At 39.7% G+C, this 20617-nt stretch overlaps 1 protein-coding gene across 1 annotated transcript in view; it reads left to right on the top strand.

The window, feature by feature from the left end:
* Positions 1 to 8089: 8089 nt before the first annotated feature.
* Positions 8090 to 20617, top strand: part of LOC102859045 (chromosome unknown open reading frame, human C6orf52) — a 27001-nt gene continuing 14473 nt past the window's right edge. The window contains exons 1-3 of the mRNA XM_006891625.1: positions 8090 to 8105; positions 10837 to 10910; positions 11378 to 11599. Coding sequence (XP_006891687.1) covers positions 8090 to 8105; positions 10837 to 10910; positions 11378 to 11599 — 312 coding nt within the window. The remainder of the gene's footprint in view (positions 8106 to 10836; positions 10911 to 11377; positions 11600 to 20617) is intronic.

Raw genomic sequence — 20617 nt, 5'->3', positions numbered from 1 at the left:
ACTGAAATATGTCAATTGGTATACCATCTATTCCTGGGGCCTTATTTTTTGCTATTTTCTTCAAAGCAGCTTGAACTTCTTCATCACCATAGGCTCTTGCGTTGTTTCATTAAATTCTTCTGTGTCTGCCAATTCCTTTTGATACAGTGACTCAGTATATTCTTTCCATCTTCTTTTAATACTTCCCGGATCATTTAATATTCTTCCTAAACCATCCTTGATTGTAGCAACTCAAGGTTTGAATTTGTTCTTCAGTTCCTTGAGCTTAAGAAATGCTGGACGAGTTCGGCCCTTTTGATTTTCCGACTCCATCTCCTTGCACATTTCATTGTAACATTTTGCTTTGTCACTCCGTGCTGCCTTTTGGAACCTTCAACTCTTTAGTATCTTGAATTCTTCCTTTTGCTTTGGCTTCTCTGTGCCCCAGTTCTAATTAGGAATCTTTTTAAATAAAACTTGCTAAGAGTAAGAGAACAAAGAAAATATGACAATGAAAGTCTAGGGCAGAAGCAGAAGATGGAATCCAAACAGCATATGAATCAGCAGATGTCATCTATTGACCCATGTGCAGTGAGCAGTGAGGTTCTGCCAGAGCTGTGTCTGCGAGGATCGTACCCATGCCAAGGCTGGAGCAGTGTCCTGACCTCTAGTGAGGACAGACCCACCCTCCTTTCTTGAGGTGTGCTTGTTGGTTTTTTTTTTTCTTAATAAAATTTACTGTGTATTTTTCTTACATAATAAAGTTTTTCTTGTCTTTTAACTGTTCTTCTGCATATTTTGCATGCTCTTTCTTAACTTTTTCACCATTCACCTTCAGGATACGCTCTATCTAGATGGTGCCCAGCTAACAAACTAGGCCCAGAAGAAACTCCGGTGCTCTAACATTAGGCTCCGGAAACTCCTCATATCCTAATGTTAAATCAGGGAACTCCTCCTACTCTAACAAAATTATAAATGCCTCACAAATTTGTATATCATCCTTTTGAAGGTGCCAGGTGAATTTTCTGATTTTTTGTATATATGTAACTGAGGTGATTACAAACCATGTCTTTTAGAATATACATTGTTGTTGTCAGGTGTTGAGTATGACTCACAGAGGTTCTATGCACAACACACCTGAACTCTGTCCTATCCTGTGACATCACATCATGTCTGACACACTTAAGCTCATTGTTGCAGTCGCCGTGTCAATAAATCTTGTTGGGGAACTGCCAAAAGAGCAAATATATGTCCTGGAAAACATGCAATCAGAGTGTTCCTTGGAGGCAAAGATGGCAAAGCTTCATCTCTCATACGTGTTGCTTGTTGGAGAGACTATTGCTTGGAAATAATATACATTATTGTGTTGTTTGTACCATCATGTTGGAACCGACCCATAGTGGATCCTCTGGTGGGTTTTCAGAGGCACTTAAATCACACGGGAGGAGATTGCGATCTTTCTCCTGCAGTGCAGCAAGTGGATTTGAACCAGGTGCCTTTGGGACTGTGGTGCAGCTTCTTACCACTAGGCCACCAAAGCGCCCTATACATTAGTTGGTTCTAAAACAAAAACCAAAGTGTAAGCAACATAGGCATAATTCACACATTTTTCGTTTAACTGTTAGAAATAAGTGAAGCTGATGTAGAGATTAGAAGGGTCTGAGACAACATTTAGCCCAGGTGTTCTTTCTTAATCTGTGGGGTTTATGGCTAGGCTTTGAATCCCAGGAAATGATATGCAAAACACTGTACATTTGTGGAGACAGTCTTTGAGTAAATTTCAGTAAATTATTGTAAAATTAGTGACTCACAAAGGCAAAGTCCACTCGCCCAACATTGGCTTACCAATAATTAAATATGTCAAGAAAAACTGAGTTTAGAGATTCTCTTTAATCTCTTTTTAGAGAAGAAAGGAGCAGCATTTCATGTTTTTGTTGCTGTGTCACTGGTTTCATAACTTGCTCAGGTCACAGTTTTTCATTGTCTGGAGAATACACAATGCAAAATTAAATACCTGTCCAACAGGATTGGATTGGAGCATACTTTCCGTAAAACCATTCTTCTGTTTCTTTTTATAAGGACAAAAATGTAAAAAACCATTTAATCTCATCCTTGTGAAAATGGCAGTTACCTAGCAACAACTAACAATGTAGAGGTTCAGCAATATTTTAAAATATAAGTGTTGTTGTGTTTCACTTTTAAATTACCAATTGAAAAGCTTTTAGCACTTCCGCAGGCATTGATAGATTCATTCAAATGTTTGAGTGCCAGGCTTTGTTTGGCTTGCCAAAGAAAAAAGCAAACCAACCGACCAGTTAGCCAGCTTCTTTCTGCGGAGGTGGGGATTGTAAGTTCCCCGGTGATGCAGATGATTAAGTGTGAGATGACTGACTGAAAGGTTAGGTTTGAACTTGCCCAGAGCACCTCAGGTGCTGTTAATGTCTCTTGAAAGGTCACAGCCACAAAAACCCTGTGGAGAAAAGCTGTGCTCTGTCTGACCCAGGTAGTTGTCATGGGCTGGCATTGACGATATAATATTTTTGTGGTGGTGGTAAAGTGGACTACCATCAGAACCACTTATTCCTCCTTGTGTGCCCTTTGTCAGTGTGGCAGGCAGCAGATCTGCTAGGCCTTTTTGAGGCTGTGCTTTCTAGAGGGCTTTGCTGCCTTTTAAACAGGGAGGGGGAAGATGCACAGAGTGGTCAGCTTCCTCTAAACACTGCCAGCCTGAAAGAAACTTGCTTCATGGGAATAAATGAAGTGTGAAAGAAGTCTACATTTGGGGCTTTTTAGCTCTAGCTACCACATTTGTGTTTTAGCACTGTTGTTGTTGTTGTTGTTGTAAGGTACCATCGAGTCAACAGCTACTTATAACGACCTTATGAACAACAGTTTTGAACCTTTGCCTACCGTTTGCCATCCTCATCATCTCTGATAAGCTGAAGGCCATCGTTAAGTGTTTGTGCCAATCTATTTTGTTGATATTCTTCTCTTTCATTGGCCCTCCACTTTTCCAAGCATAATGTCTTTTCCCAAGGATTAGCCAATGTCTTTGAGTTGTGGTGCTGGAGAAGAGTGTTGAACATACTCTGGACTTCAAAGAGAACAAATAAGTCTGTCCTAGAGAGAATGAAACCAGGCTGTTCTCTGGAGGAAAGGATTTAGAGGTTCAATTTCTGATACTTTGGGCCGTTGGCTAGGAAAGACCAGTCTTTGAAGAGGGACCTCAGGCTTGGAAGGGTGGAGGGCCAGCTCAGGAGAGGAAGACTCAGAATGAGATGGATTAACTCAGTGACTGGGGAAATGGGATTAGGTCTGTCAGAGACGATGAGATTGGCTCAGGGTAGGGCAGGGTTCAGAGCTAATGTCCATTGGGTCGCTATAAATAGTAGATGACTTGATGGCACAAAAAAACAAACAGCAAAGCTGATGGTAATAAAGGAAGAAGTTCAAGCAGTACTAAAGGCATTGGCAAAAAGTAAGGTCCCAAGAATTGATGGAATACCAATTAACATGTGTTAAATGACAGAAGCAGCCCTGGATGTGCTCATCAGTCTATGCCAGGAAATATGGAGGACAATTGCCTGACAAACTGCCTGAAGGAGATCCATATTTCTTCCCATTCCCAAGAAAGGTGATCTAATAGAATATGGAAATTACTGAAAAATATCATTAATAGCACATACAAGCAAAATACTGCTGAAGATCCTTTTAAAATGGCTAGTACAGTACTAGACAGGAACTGTGAGACATTCAAGCTAAATTTAGTAGAGGCTGTAGCAATAGGCATATCATTGCTGAGGTCAGATGGATCCTGGTTAAAAGCAAAGAATACAAGAAGAATGTCTATTTGTGCTTTATTGGCTATGCAAAGGCATTTGACTGTTTGGATCATAACAAATTATGGCTAATATTGAAAAAAATAGGAATCCCTAAACACAAAATTGTGGTCATATGAAACCTACATATAAGCCAAGACGTTATTGTGGGAACAGAGCAAAAGAACACTGTACAGTTTAAAGTTAGGCACGTGTCAGGGTGTCCATACCTATTTAATTTGTAAGTTGAGCAAATTACTTGAGAAACTGGGTTCTATGAAGAAGAATGTGGCCTCAAGATTGGAGGGAAACTCATCAATACCTTCATTATGCAGCCATCACAATCTTGCTTGCTGAAAGTGAGAAGGACTTAAAAAAAATTGCTGCAGAAAGTTAAACACTGCAACCTTCAATATGAATTGCATCTCAACATCAAGAAAACAAAAATTCTCGCCATCAGACCAATAGGCAACATCATAATAGATAGAAAAAAGCCTGAGACTGTCAATGAATTCATCTTACTTGAATCCACAATCAGTACATTTTGTAGCAGCAATCAAGAGATTGAGAAACATACAATACTGTGAAAGTCTGTAGCCAGGGACCCCTCCAACTTACTGAGGCACAATAATGTCAGTTTGAGGGCTAAGCTATGCATGATTCATGCCACTTGTTATGCATCTGAGAGCTGGACAATGAATAAGGATTATAGAAGAAGAATGGGTGCCTTTGAACTGTACTGCTGGAGTCCTGAATATCCGAGGGACAGCCAAAAGAACAGGCATATGTCTTGAGGAAGATACAGCCAGAGGGCTCCTTAGAGGCAAGGATGATGAAGCTTTGTCTCATATACTCTGGGAATGTTGCTAGGTGAAATTATTACTTGGAGAGATATATCAAGCTTGGAAAAGTAGAGGGATGGTGAAGAAGACCCTTAACTAGATAGAATGACACAGTGACTGCATCAATGAGCTTGAGTGTGTCAGAGATTATGAGGATGGCACAGGAAAGGGCAGGGTTCAGGCTGGCTGTTCATAGGGTCACTGTAAATTCTACTCAACTTGATGACACCTAACAACAGCAGTGGAAGAGTCAGTGAACAATTACCTGAATATCTGCTATAATAGTTTATGTTACAGATAAATACAGAATACATGAAGACTTGACTATGTAGCTATTTTTTTAAAAATACTTATTAATTTCGAATATCTTTTTAAAATTAACACTAGAATATGCTCCTCACCTGATGGACTTTACAGGAATCAGATTAACTACATTTGTGGGGAAAACCATTAAAAAAGCTCAGTATCTATGTAGCTATTTTAAAACAAACTGCAGGGAAGTAGCCAGAATCTAACTGTCTATATTTAGACTAAAAAATTATTCTCTCCCATCTTGACACTGTGTAACCTGACTATTTTAAGTATGTGGACACAGGCTAGAAAAGCAGAATCTCAGCCTCCTTTCCAAGTTGATTGAGTCAGAATTTAGAAGTTCAGAAAGTTATCCTTCGGTAATTTGAACATTGAAACTTGAGATAATTGTTGTTGGATTCCATGGAGTGTATAACAATCCTTTGTACCAAGTGAAACAGTTTTACTCTGTTTTATACAGTTGTTATGGATGCATTGGGAAAATGGGCTGTCAATGATCTCTCTAAAGTGCTAAAAGTAACAATGTCAGTTTAAAGACTAAGGTGTGCCTGATCCATTCAATCCATGGTATTTGCAATTGCTGCTTCTTTTTTTTTTTAAAATTTATTTATTTTTCATTTCAATAAACATCTACAGAGATTTTGGAATTCCATTCAGTCATTGTTGCACCCTTCTTCCCACCCCTCTCCCCTCCCCCGTTTGCTCCTCTCCTTCAAAAGCAAAAGAAAAACTCCCTCATGGGTACGCAATTCCCACCCCACATCCCCCAACCCCAAATATAATCCACTCTGCAACCCTCATTCTGTACTCTTACGATAAACATAATGCCCTAAAATAGAAAATATTCTCTCCCCCAAAGACTTCAATGCCGTAAACATATTTCATCCAGTTTTTCTCAGTCTTACCCCCATCCCGATGTCAGCCTCATTCTACAACAGTGGCACCATATAGCATTTGCCCCTTTGTGACTGAGATACCTCACTCAGCATAATGTCCTCCAGGGTCACCCATTTTGAATAATATGCAATTCCTTCTTATATATCTGAAAGTTGAGGAATAAATAAGGATGACTGAAAAAGAACTGATGCCTTTGAAATGTGTTAGAAAAGAGTGCTGAATAATCCACTGGCTGCCAAAGAACAAATAAGTCTCTCTTGGAGGATGTTTAGCCAAGGCGCTCCCTAGTGGAAGCCCACCTAATAGCAACGAGTTATGATTGGGTTAAGTCAATGGAAAGATTAAGCTCTGCTCTTGTTGAAAAGGGACTACACCTATGATCATACTAAGGTTTGGCAAAAGTCTCTACATTTTTATTTGTGTTGTTGTGCTGTACCATCAAGTCAGAAGTAACTTGTAGAGACCTGCCACCAAGTTTTCAGCGGCAGATTAATTGCACAGGAAATTGTCCATCTTTCTCACTCAGAGCAGCTGGTGGATCTGAACTACATGACTTTGGAATGGCATTTCAGCTTCTTACCACTATGTCACCAGAGCTCCCTCATATTGGTACATTTTGTTAAACTATCCATGTAAGCAAAATATTAAAACAAAATATACAAAGAACTGGAGTCAGAAAAATAAAAAAGGATGAACTCACTTGTATTACTCAAGCTGAAGAAACTGAAGGACAAATTCAAGTCTCAAGTTGCAATACTTAAAGAAGCTATGGTAAGAATATCAGATGATCCAGGAAACAGTAAAAGAAGATGGAAGGAGTAGACAGAGTCACTGTACCAAAAAGAATTGGCTGAAATAGAAGAATTTAATGAAACAATGCATGAACAAGAGGCAATGGTGATGAAGGGAGAAGTTCAAGCTGCTCTGAAGGAATTGGCAAGCAATAAGGCCCCAGAACTCGATGGTATACTATCTGACATATTTCAACAAACAGATGCAGATCTGAACATGCTCACCAGGTTGTGCCAAGAAATCTGGACGATCCGGCCAATTGATTGGAAGAGATCCATATTTATTCACATTCCAAAAAAAAAGGTGACCTGACAGAGTATGGAAATTATAGAACAATATCACTAATGCCACATGAAAGCAAAATACTGCTGTAGATTATCCAAAAATTACTGGAAATCAACAGAGAATTGCCAGAAATATAAGCTGAGCTTAGAAGAGGCTGTGGCACTAGAGACGTCATAGCCAGTATCAGATGGATCTTGGCTGAAAACAGTGTAGTAGAATAATGTATATTTGTATTTTATTGACTGTGCAAAGGCATTTGTGTGGATGAAAAAAACAAATGGTGACTAATCTTGAGAAGAATGGGAAGCCCAGAACACTTGATTGTGCTCATGGTAAACTTATACTTGGACAAAAAAGCAGTGTCCAAAAGGAAACACTGCATAGAAATCAAGAAAGGAATGCATCAGGATGCGTCCTTTCTTCATACTTTTAAAATCTATATGCAGAACTGATTCAGAAGGCTGGACTTTATGAAGAGGAATGTGACATCAGGATCGGAGAAAGACTCATTAACAACCTGCATTATGCAGATAACACAACCTTGCTTGCTGAAACTGAGGAGGGCCTGAAGCATTTGCTACAAAAGGTCAAGGACTGAGATCTTCGATATGGCTTGAAGCTCAGCGTCAAAAATACAAAGATTCTCACCGCTGGGCCAATTTGCAGCACCATGATAGATGGAGAAGAGATTGAAATTGTTAACAGTTTCATCCTGCTCAGATCGGCAATCAAAGTTCTTGTCACCAGTAGTGAGGAAATCAAAAGACCTGTTGCATGGGCAAATCTGCTGTCAGGGACCTCTCCACAATGCTGAAGAGCAATAATGTTAGTCTCAAGACTAAGGGGCACCAAATCCAGCTCATGATCTTCTCAATTACTTGTCATTCCTCAGAGAGCTAGACAATGACTAAGGATGACAAAAGAACTGAGTTTTTGAGTTGTGATGTTAGAGAAGAGTATTGAACATACCATGGACTGCCAAAAGAACAAACAAATCTGTCCTGGAGAGAGTGATACTAGATTCCTCCTTGGAGGCAAAGATTTTGACATACTTTAGGCATACTGTCAGGAGAGACCAGTCCTTGGAGAAGGACATCATGTTGGAAGGGCGGAGGTTAGCGAAGGAGTGGAAGACCCTGGATGAGATGGATTGACACAGTGACAATGGTAATAGGAGCAGGTATGTCAGACATAGTGAGATTGGCTCAAGTTAGGATTGAGTTCAGAGCTATTGTTTGTAGGGTCACTAAAAGTCATAGTCGGTTCAATGGCACAAAACAACAACATACAGTAAAGCCAATGGTGGGCGAAGTTATGTGAACTTCTTAAACATAACCCTAAAGGAGAGTTTTTGATTCTAGAGTCTTGGAAACATAGTGTCTGGGGACATCAAGGTCAGTTGGCGAGACATAATCCACAGAGACAATGTTCTACATCCTACTTTAGTGAGTAGTGACTGCCAAGTGGATATCTTAGAAGCAACTATTGGCCTCTCCCAGTCTAGAATACAGAAACAAAGATGCATAGGAAAAAATAAATTCAAAGGATTATGGATCACCCACACCTCAGCCTCCATGTCTCTGAGACCAAGAAAAACTAGATGATATCCAACCACCATTGTTGACCTCACAAAAGGGGATCATAGTAGGAGTTCTTGGACAGTTGTTGTGTCGACTAGGCCTCATAGTGACCCTATGAACCACAGATCTGAACCCTGCCCTATCCTGTGCCATCCTCATCATCTCTGACTTACTCTAGCCCCCCCATTACAGTCGCTGAGTCAACCGATCTCACCGAGAGTCTCCTTTCCTGACCCTCAGTCTTTCCTCAAAGTACGATGTCCTTTGCCAAAGACTGACTCTTCCTTACAACATGCCCAAAGTAGGTGAGATGCAGTTTCACTATCTGTGCTTCTAAAGATCACCCTGGCTGAAACTTACTTGTTTTTTTGACCAGTCCACAGGATATTCAGCTATCTTCTCTAACATCACAACTCACAGACATCTATTTTTCTTCTGCCATTCTTATTCTTTGTGCAACTTCCAGATGCATAGCAAGTAATTAAGAAAAGATGATGGTTTGGATCAGATGCACCTCAATCTCAAACTGACATCATTGCTTTTCAGCTCTTTTGAGAGGTCCCTGAGAGCAGACTTTCCCAGTACAGCATATTTATTGATTTCCTGGTTGCTGGTACCAAGGGTGTTGATTGTGGATACAAGCAAGATGAAATAATTGATAAATTGACAAATCCTTGACAGAGTGGGAGAAAATTTGCAACATAAAAACATAAAAATCATTACTGATCTGGCAGAATCCATAGCATCTGTTTTGGGGATACTGTGCTATTTAGTCACCCTTTGAGGCCAGAACACAATTCACTCTTGTGGTCCAACTATTTGCCTAATAACAGGCCTATAAAGTGAGCCACAATACCAGCGAGATTATTCCTTAATTCAATAACTATACAAGACCAAAAGGTAAGCATCTGCCTAGAGCTAAAACTCAGAAGGAAGGGAGAGGTAAGACTGAAGGGATATATGGCAAAGGGAACCACAAGGAGCAAGCCAGAAGCGCATTTAAAATGTGAGGAATGCAGTGCCATAACCCAAAATGTGTATGACTTGTTTAATGTAAACCCTTACTCAAATTGCAATTTAAAAAGAAAACCAACCCCGCTTTCTACGAAGATGGCGCTGAAAGTAAAGAAGGAAGCCCCTGCCCCTCCCAAAACTGAAGCCAAAGCAAAGGCATTAAAGGCCAAGAAGGCGGTTTTGAAGGGCATCCACAGCCAAAAAAAAAAAAAGAAGATCCGCACGTCACCCACCTTCTGGCAGTCTAAGACGCTGAGACTCCGAAGACAGCCCAAATACCCACGGAAGAGCGCCCCCAGGAGAAACAAGCTTGACCACTCCGCCATCATCAAATTTCCCCTGACCACTGAGTCAGCCATGACGAAGACAGAAGATAGCAACACACTTGTGTTCGTTGTGGATGCCAAGGCCAACAAGCACCAAATTAAACAAGCTGTAAAGAAGCTCTATGACATTGATGTGGCTAAGGTCAACACCTTGATTAGGCCTGATGGACAGAAGAAGGCCTATGTTCGACTTGCTCCTGACTATGATGCTTTGAATGTTGCCAACAAATAGGGATCATCTAAATTGAGTCCAGCTGGCTAATTCTAAATACAAATTTTTCTCACAAAAAAAAAAAAAGAAAAAGAAAGAGAGCAAGCAAACAAGCAAGCCTGCCCAAAACAGAAAGAAGCCTTGCTCTGCTTCTTTAGTTGCTTTAGGCATTTCTTTTAGGAAATACCAAAAACTATAAAATAGTTCTTTAAACATTTGTTCCTGCGTCCTTATTTACTTAGAAAAGTATGTGATATATCATGTTTCTCCCCAGCTGGTTGGGCTGATGGTGTCCAACTGCAGGAACTAAGCCCACTGGAACGTCAGAAAATGTCCTGGCATAGGGCTGACTCCAGGAGTTAATTGGTGAGGATGGTGGAAACAACAAATTGTGACATTTGTCTTCAGTTTCAGCTATTTTAAAACATGACTTTATTTTCTAGAGTGGCCAAATTTGTGGAGGAAAAATGGATTAGTGGTTGAAGTGGGCATGAGGGAGTGGGAATGGGAGTGATTGCTGAAGAAACCCTAGTTTCTGCTTGGGATGATGATGACAAAACTGAAAATGGGTAGTGGTGATTGAAGCACAACCTGCTGGATTCAATTCATGTCTGTAAAATTGCACTAACTAGTTTCAAAACACTATTTTTTTCCCTATGTACAGTTGTATTTCTTACCACAATAAACCAATTTTAAAGTGATTTTCTTCCATTACAGCAGGGGGTGCAGTGGAATCACCCCACACTCCCTTCTTGTCTGCCCCTCTCCCCATTCTGCCAGGCTCTGCAGTCCTGACAGGTGAGGAGGGGCCTGCAACTTGGACCCAGAAGGACAATTTGCAGAAGTTGCTCCAGGTGACTTTGATGCACTTTTGATCTCACTCCAGTTTTACCCAATGCATAAGTCAAGCAATTAATTATCTAGCAGGAATTGCCAATGTATTTAATTACCTTCCCTCCCTGAAGTAGTTTTGGGAGGAGTGGAGAGTTCTTGAAGCAGCTGAGATTTTTGTGGCAGGCGTGAAAAACTGACTTTTCAGTATTATTTTACTAAATTTCTGGATAAATGGTGGGACAGAAGTGTTTTGCAAATGTTGACTTAGCTCAACTAAGTCATTATTACTGGAACTGTCAATGGTGAGGGTGTTTTTCTGCTGTGAATGAACATGGAAGTCCCCAGTGTTCTATTTCTTACATATTTTTTTGAGACACACAAAGCATCACTTTGAAAATAGGTGCCGTTTAAACAGATAAGGTTGAAATTGTGTTTATTCAGAACTTCTTGGAAAGAAGTTGCAAAGTTTGTGAAGGATTCTGCTTAGTTTGGTGACTTCTCATTACTCTCTCCTTCCCATGTCAGGGTGAAGCAGGACTTCCTGCCATATGAGACTCACCTCTGTGGCCACTGGTATGGCCAGCAGCAGAGCTGTTGTCTTCTTTCTGGCTACAGCCTTGCCTGCGCAGTGGACGGAAATGGGGACAGTCTTCTTTCTGCGTATGAGACTGCAGAACACCCAGCTGGACATTCGCTTATGATGTCAGAGGTATTTCTTTTGCTTAAATGAGTACCGTGGCATTTGTGTGCTTGCTATATAAACATTTTCTGAGTCCGCTCATTCAAATTCCCCTAGCCATATCTTTTCTTTTTCTCCCTATGCTAGTAGCTAATGGTGGCCTACCGGCAAGAACCTGGGTTGCAATTCCTAAGACACGCAGTTTGAGGTCACCAGCTGCTCCAGGGGAAAAGGATGGGCAATTTCCTTGTGTCTGATTCAATGCCTCTGAAAACCTACCAGAGGTCAGCTATGGGTTGGTTCCCACTCTACTGTACAACAACAAAATGCTAATATTAGGATCCCTGGTGGTGTGGTGATTACGTGGCTGACTGCTAATGGAAAGTCAGAGGTTTGAACTCATCAGCTGCTCTAGCGTAGAAAGATGTGCCAGTCTAATTTCATAGAGATTATTACCTTGGAAACCCAATGGAGCAGCTCTGTTTTGTCCTGTAGAGTCACTGTGGATTGATATCAGTGGACAACAATGGGTTTGGTTTGTTCAGTGTTAACACCAGGAGTCTCTGGGTGGTGCAAACAGGTAACACATGCAGCTGCTAAGTGAAAGGTTGGAGCTTAAAGTTCTCCTAAAGGTATAGTGGAAGAAAAACCTGGAAATCTACTGAAACATCCACCTGAGAATCCTTGTTCAGCTTGCTGACACACGTGGGGCGGTTCCATGAGTTAGAGTCGGTCGACTTGATGGCAATGGGTAATGTTCGTACTTGAGAGTAAGTAGAGCTGAGCTTAGAAATTGTATTTTGAAAACAGTTAAAAACTTATACAGCAAGATAATCATCCTTCAGGCAGTTTTACTTTTAAAAATTAAATATAGGACAGAAAACAGATTTTTGTTTTGTTTTGCTATAACAGCAAACATTAAGACACTTAAGACGATTTTAAGTATGTTGATTGTTAAGTGCCATCAAGTCGACTCCGACTAATAGCGACCCCTATGTACACCTCTGAACCATGCTTTGAGCCAATCTTATTGTCTCAGACACACCTATCCCATGACCCCAGTCACTGAGTTAGCTGCCACTCAAATCAAAAGATTAAAATCTCTCTTGTGCTGCCCCTCTACCATTCCAAGCATGATGTCCCTCTCCAAGGACTGGTCCCTCTTGTCAACATGCCCCAAATAGGTAAGACAGAGCTTCAGAGTCTTTTGCTTCCAAAGAACAGCCTGGTTTCACTCTCTCCAGAATGGATCTGTTTGTGGTCTAAATCCATGGTATATTCAATATTCTTCAGCACCACAGCTCAAAGGCATCGATTCTTCTTCTATCATCTCTACTCATTGTCCAGCTCTCTGACACAGCAAGTAATTGTGAAGACCATTACCAAAGTATTTGTAAAACCACACACAGATGGAATAAAGGGACAGCCTGGCCCCACCACTACCGTCCCTTCCTCAAATACTTTAGCATCTACAGGAAAGTACTATTTTTTTTATACTATTTTCTTTACAAAATTAGAATACATTGTTTTCAAGAACAGATTCTTCCAATTTCCCTCACTCTTCCACCCATCAAATTGTACAACAATCTTCCCCTTCCTAGTTCCCCCTCCACCCTGTACTCCTGCTAATCTAGTATGGTAAGGCTTTGTTTCTGTGTGGGGAAACTCATGTGTTTTGTGCAGGAAGACAGTACTTAATGACTTTTATAGGTTGTGGTAAAAGCTTTCTTTAAAAAAGTGTGAGTGTAGAGGTACTGTCCACTGTATTGACTTAGTTTGCAATGCTTTCATAAATTCCCCTTTACCTCTCTGCAAAAATTTGCCTTTTTTCCTCCTAATAACTTTCTGAAAGTGAAAGTACAGAATTAAAGAATATTATTTTAACAGTTTTGAACAGCTGCTGTCAATTTACTTGTCAAAAAGCCTACATAAATTTATACCTGCCTCTCATCACTGTTGTAGTGGGTTTTGATAGAAAGACATTTATCTATTGCTGATTTCAACTATCTTTAACCATGTTTATTGATTGTATTTTGTGACCTGGCAAATATCCTTTGCCTAGTTTTTTTCTTTTGGGTTGTGCCCCCTTTTCTTGACTGTGTAAGATATTTATATTGTTGTTAGTTGTTGTTGAGTTAATTTGGACTCACGGTGACCCCATGTGTGCAGAGTGAACTATCTTCCTCTGTGACCTTTTGAGTACATATTCATAGTCTGTCTGGTTCCTCAGCTTGAGGCCTCAAACTTCTTCCATTTAGTTACTGCTACTAAGGGACTGACTCCTAAGATGTGTGTGTGTGTGTGTGTGTGTATATATACACACACGTATGTATATATACATACATATATATACACACACATATATACATATACACATATATATGCATATATATGTATGTTGTATTTAAATTAGTACTTCACTGTGAAAGTGCCAGAATCTTCCACTAGTTTGTTACATATCCACATTGATACTCTTTTCGTGATGGTCTTTGACTTAATACTTAAATAGAATGTAATTGTCTAGACTCTTAGTTTTTAAAACTTGTATTTGCTGGATATTTTTGACCCAACCTTTCATTTTCAACTTCTCAAACTCTGTTTTAGGTGTGCTTCTTATATAAAATACCAAGTTGAATTTCTTTCCTTTCCCTTTTTTTTAAAAAACCCTAAATTTAGGGGAGCTCTGGTGGCCTAGTGGCAAGGAGCTGCAACTACAATCCCAGAGGTGCATGGTTCGAATCCACCAGATGCTCTGCTGGGTAAGGAGGGGCAATCTCCTCCTGTACCAGTCAGATCTGATTTGACAGTACACTCACACAAAAATAATAATAATTTTAAAAAAATTTAAAAAAAACACCCTAAATTTAAGTTTTACTGTTTTAACAGATAAACTTGTTATTGAATAACTTTTGCATGTTTTTCTTTTTTAAAAAAACTTTATTATCTGAGGGTTTGGTTTTTTTTTTTTTTCTTTCTCATTGTTCCCTTCCTGCTGTTACTTAGAATATAGTCTGTCCCTAGTGATTACTTTTCTCTTTAATAGAGAACTATCAAACTATTCAAGCTGATTTGTGTTGTGTTGTGTTGGAACTGACTCATTGCTGACTCTCCAATAAGAGGCTGTAAATCACATGGGAGGTAATTGCCCATCTTAATTCTATGGAGAAGCTGGTGGATTTGAATGACTTGACTCTGGGCTGGAAGGACAACTCCCTACCCACTAGACCACCCGAACTCCCTGTAGGAAAGTATAGGTTTGAGGACATAATCCACTTCAAAATTGAAAACACATGAACAGATATATCCATACCTATGCTTTGCAGCAGCACTATTTTCATAGCAACGAACTGGAAACAACACCAGTCCTTGAATAGATGAATGGCTAAAGAAACTGTGATACTTTCACACTATGCAGTATTATCTATCACTAAAAAAAAAATAAATAAAATCAAGAATTAACAAAAGTCCTCACTATATGGATTATATAAACTGAGTGACATAAATAAATGACAATAATTATGGTACAACTAATATAAAAACTACAAAACCATTTAAGGGAGCTCTGGTGGCCTAGTGGCAAGAAGCTGCCCTGCAATCCCAGAGGCATGTGGTCCAAATCCACCAGATGCTCTGCTGGAGAAGGAGGGGCAATCTCCTCCTGTACCAGTCAGATCCGATTTGATCGTACACACACACAAAACAAACAAACAAAAACAAAAAATCACCCCAACCCTACAAAACCATTTACACAGAAAGAATCAGTCTTGGACAGTTAGGAGGGATGAGAATCGAAGGGAAGAGGGATAAACAGAAATAATAATAGTTGAAAAATAAACCAAAAAATGGAACCAGAAATGAAAGCACAGTATCTCCTGATTTTTTTCGACTTATTAAAAATGATGAAGTCACATTCTTTGTGCTGTTCCTGCCATCCCTTCTCTCCTTTCTTCCCCTCCTTTGTGTTGGCTTGTTGCAGACCGGTCTCCCTCTCTCATCTAGTCATTAACATCATGTGCAGATGTCTGTCTTATTTGTGCCATCTGCATGCTGCCCTGGTGTGTGTTTCCAGTTAGGAAACTGGTCAGCAAAGCTAAAGTGGTAAAATTCTGTGGCAGCACCATGTTCAGGCAAGCTTCTTCCTCATTTTCTGTTGTTAGCTGGCACTCAAATCAAAAGATTATTAAAATCTCGTCTGATCCTGCTCTAGCCTCACTGTCTTTGCCATGCTTGAGCACATTTTGCAGTCACCAAGTCAGTTCATTTCATTAAAAGTAATTTTCTCTTCTGTTAACTGTGCACTTCTCTAAGCGTGGTGTCTTTTTCCAAGGATTAGCTCCTCCTGAGGGAATTCTAATGCCTCAGTGGTAAGAAACTGCTGCAATCTCAAAGGCACATGGTTCAAATCCACCAATTGCTCCACGGAATAAGGATGGACAGTCTCCTCCCATGTGATTTTCTGTCTCTGAAAACCTTCTGGAGGGTAGTTATGTGTTGGTTCTGACTCTACGATGCACAACAACAGCTCCTCCTGATAACATAATAAAGTACATGAGATTAAAATCTGACTGCCCTTGTCCTTGTACTGGCTGTACTTGTTTTAAGTCAAACTTGGTTTGTCTTTTGATTTTTGTAGTTCATTTGAAACTCTTCACCAATACTACAATTCAAAGATATCAGTTTTTCTTACATCTTACTTACTTATTGTCTAACTATCACAAACACATGAAGCAATTGAAAATACCAGATTTTCGGTCAAGCACAACAAAGTGTTTAAACTCACATCCTTGGTCCTTAGCGTTTTAAAGGGGTCCTTGACAGCTGACAGCAGAGCATCTTACAGGATGCTATAATCCTTTCCTCCATGGTAGTGTGTCCCTCTCCTTGGCCTTTATCTCCCCAAGGTAATGGGTTAGGCTCCCTGAGCACCCATTCCTTGGTATTTTGACCTGAAGACTTGTGTAGTATTAAGAGAAAATGGTTGTCTTCAAAGTGATTCTTAAATTGGGGAGGGTCCATCAATACAATTTTTCTTAAACTAACAGGAGAAAACTGTTAGTAGACATAAGAAAAATCAGGAGTATACACTACCCCGGTGGACTGCAGAAAGCACTAATGTTCCCAAACCATAAAACCAAGCCTGATGCCATTTAATTAACTCTAACTCACAAGAACTCTTTAGGACAGAGTAGAACTCCCACAGACTTTCTGGGCTACAGATATTTTGCTTTTTGTATCTTTTAAAAAAATTGGTTTGCATACAATAATTTGTTTACATTGTGTTTACTTCATGTATCTTGTATTTTATACAATCTTTAATTTATATTATGTTGCATAGTCATTTATATACTTTGTATTTTATATAATTAATTACTGTTGATCTATGCCTACTATTATTAACCTGTCTTTTTGAGTACCCTTTGAACTTTTCCTACTCCTTCACCCCATCCCCCAAACCCTCACTAAGCTCTGCTAGCCTAGTGATTTCCACCCTTCCCCTTTCCCCTTCCCCTTCCTCCTCCTCCTTCCCTTTTTGGATATTTATATACATCTTATTAGTCATCCTTCTATTTTTACAATAATGGTCTTATGCAGTATTTATCCTTATTAGACTGAATTCCTTTGCTAAGAAAAATGCTCACTGAACTCTCCCATATTATGCAGTGCTTTGTGACATCGTTGTTCCTTAGTGCTGCATAGTATCCCATAGTGTGTATGTACCACAGTTTCTCAATTCATTCTTTTGTTGATGAACATTTGGGCTGTTTCCATTTTCTTGTTATTGTGAATAATGCTGCTATGAACACAGGTGTACTTCTCTCCATTTGTGTCTCAGTTCTAGTTTTCTTGGGGTATATTCCTAGCAGTGGAATAGCTGGGTTATATGGGATTTCTATATTCAGCTTTTTGAGGAAATGCCAAACTGCCTTCCAGAGTTGTTGAACCACTTTACAATCCCAGTAATGCATGAGAATTCCACTCTTCCTACATTCTCTCTAACATTTATTGTTTGCTGTCCTGTTAAACTTTGCTACTGCTACTGGAGTGAGAAGATACCTCATTGTGCTTTTGATTTACATTTCTTATTGCCAGATTTTTTCTTTTTGCTTCCCCCCATTTTAAAAAAATATTTTCTTAATTTTAATACACATTTACAGAGATTTTGGATTTCCATTCATTCATTGTTGTACTTTCCTCCCTGCCCAGACACCGCCCCCCACCCCCAGTTTGCTCCTCTCTTTGAAAAGCAAAAGACAAATTCTTTCATTAGTATACAATCCCCCTGCACCCCTCCCGCTGCCCTGAGTACACTCCACTATGCAACCTTAATTCTGGACTCTTGTGATACCATAATAAACTATCATATATTGCTTTTAAATTATTCTCTCCCTCATCTGTTTCAATGCAGTATACATAATTTATCCAGTTTTTCTCAGTCTTACCCCAATCCTGATGTCAGTCCCATTCTACAACAGTGGCACCATGCAGTATTTATCCTTTTGTGACTGAGATATTTCACTCAGCATAATGTCCTCCTGGGTCACCCATTTTGAATAATATTGCATGAATTCCTTGTTTTTCAATGCAGTGTAGTATTCCATTGTGTGATTATACCACAGCTTCTCTATCCATTCATTTGTTGATGGGCACCTGGGTTGTTTCCAACTCCTTGCTATTGTGAACAAAGCTGCGATAAACATGGGTGTGCATATATCTGCTTGCGTGTTGGTTATGGTCTCTTTAGGGTATGTTCCCAGTATTGGAATTGCTGGGTCAAATGGTATCTCTATTTGCAACTTTTTGAGAAAGTGCCACACCACTTTCCACAGTGGTTACACCATTTTACTCTTCCACCAACAGTGAATAAGGGTTCCAGTTTCTCCACAACTGCACCAGCATTTGTTGCTTGCTGTTCTGTTAAATTTTGCTATTCTGACTGGGGTGAGATATCTCATAGTTGTTTTGATTTGCATCTCTTAGAGCTAGGGTTTTTGAACATTTCTTCATGTGCTTGTTGGCCATCTGAATGTCTTCTTCGGTGAAGTGTCTGTTCATATTCGGTGCCCATTTTTCAATTGAATTATTTACCTTTATCTTGTTGTGGTGCTCAAGTATTTTATAAATTCTAGCTATAAGTCCCTTATCTGACATGTCATTCCCAAATACTTTTCCCCAGTCTGTGGCTTCCCTTTTTTACCCTGTTGGAGAAGCTTTTGGATGTGCATAGGGATTTGATTCTTAGAAGGTCCACTCATCTATTTTATCGTCTCCTGGTTGTAGATGATACAGAGATTTTGGATTTCCATTTTTTCATTGTTGCACTTTTCTCCCTTCCCACCCCTCCCTCCTATTGTCAGATTTTGATCACTTATTCATATGTGTGTGCATTGGCCCTTCAAATGCATTTCTTTATGAAGAGTCTTCATGTCTTTTCTTGTGAAGGCCCTACAGTAGTCTGTAAACTTTCATTATGTGACCCTTGTCTGGGATGTCATGGCCAAATATTTCTTTCCCAGTCTACATGTTTGTTTTCACCCTATTGGAAATAATTTTTGATGCACATAGGGACTTAATTCTTAGAAGGTCCCATTTATCAATTTTATCCTTTCCTAGTTGTGTACTTCTGGCTGTATTTGCAAGTCTACTTATGCCATGTTGTTGTATACCATCAGTAGGAACCAACCCCTCACTGGCCCTCCAGTAAGTTTTCAGAGGCAATTAATCACAGGAGACTGCCCATCTTCTCATGGAGCAGCTGGTGGCCTTGAACTGCATGCCTTCAGAGTTGCAGCACTTTGCCACTAGGTAACCAGAGCTGTGTTGTTGTTAAGTGTGTGAGTCGTAGATGACTCATAGTGACCCTATGAATGAAAGACCTGAGCACTGTTTATAGAGTTTCTGGAGGCAAGCCATTTCGGAAGTGGATGCCACTTCTGTTTCCAAGCTTGTTTTAATCAGGAAGCTCCACCAAACACTGTCCACCATGGGTAACCATTATTGCATTTGGCACACCAGTGCCATCGTATTTAGCAACACAGCAACCACGAGTTACCTCTGTACAGCAATGTACAGACCAGTTATATACTTCTTAGAAGAATGTTTGACAAAAAACAATTTAAACCAAGCCTGAGGGCTGCAGATTAAAATCACCCACCTTGGCCTTGGTAGCGTAACTTAGGGCGTTTAAGTTGGGTCCCATTTTGTCTCTTATGACCTTTATGGTTTTGGGTTTTACTTCTAGATCACTGATCCACCTTGAGTTCACTTTTAGGTATGGTGTAAGCTGTGGGTCCAGTTTCAGTTTTCTGCAGGGAGATGTCCACTTTGTTAGCACTATTTGTTGTAGAGGTTGTTATTTCCCCATTTAATAGGCTTTGATTCCTTGCCAAATACCAACTGACCATTGGTAGATGAATTAATTTCTAGATTCTCCTTCATTGGTCTATGTGTCTGTCATTGGTCCAATACCCTGTGGTTTGGGTTACTACCACTCTATAGTAGGTCTTGAGATCAGGGAGTGCTATGCCTCCCATTTTATTTTTATTTTTTCTGAAGAATTTTATTTACTCAGGTCCCCATCCTTATCAAAGAAACCTCCCAATTACCTTTTCTATCTTTGTGAAAAATGAGTTTGTCTGCATTGGGATTGCATTGAACCTGTAGACTGCTTTTGGTGAGATTAAAATTTTCACTATTAGTTAGGACTCATTATTTCTTGTAGTCATGTTTTATAGTTTTCCTTATAGAGAAAGGTTTTCAAAATAAATATGAGCTATCATATTACTCCAGTAAGAATTGCAGAATTCAACATAGCAGCAAACAGCAAATGCTGGCAAGGTTGTGGAGAAACTAGAACCCTAATTCCCTGTTGGTGGGAGTGTAAAATGCTGCAAGCACTATGGAAGACAGTATGGTGCTTTCTCAAAAAAGTGAAATAGAAATACCATCTGACCCAGCAATTCTACTACAGGGAATATATCCCAAAGAAACCAGACCTGTAACCCAAGCAGATATGCACACCCATGTTTATTGTTGCTTTATTCACAATAG

The sequence above is a fragment of the Elephantulus edwardii genome, unplaced genomic scaffold (assembly GCF_000299155.1).
Source record: "Elephantulus edwardii isolate Elephantulus edwardi_28Jun2011 unplaced genomic scaffold, EleEdw1.0 scaffold00101, whole genome shotgun sequence".
Lineage (NCBI taxonomy): Eukaryota > Metazoa > Chordata > Mammalia > Macroscelidea > Macroscelididae > Elephantulus > Elephantulus edwardii.
The sequence above is the reverse complement of the archived record's forward strand: the minus strand, read 5'-3'. Positions and strand labels throughout refer to the sequence as shown.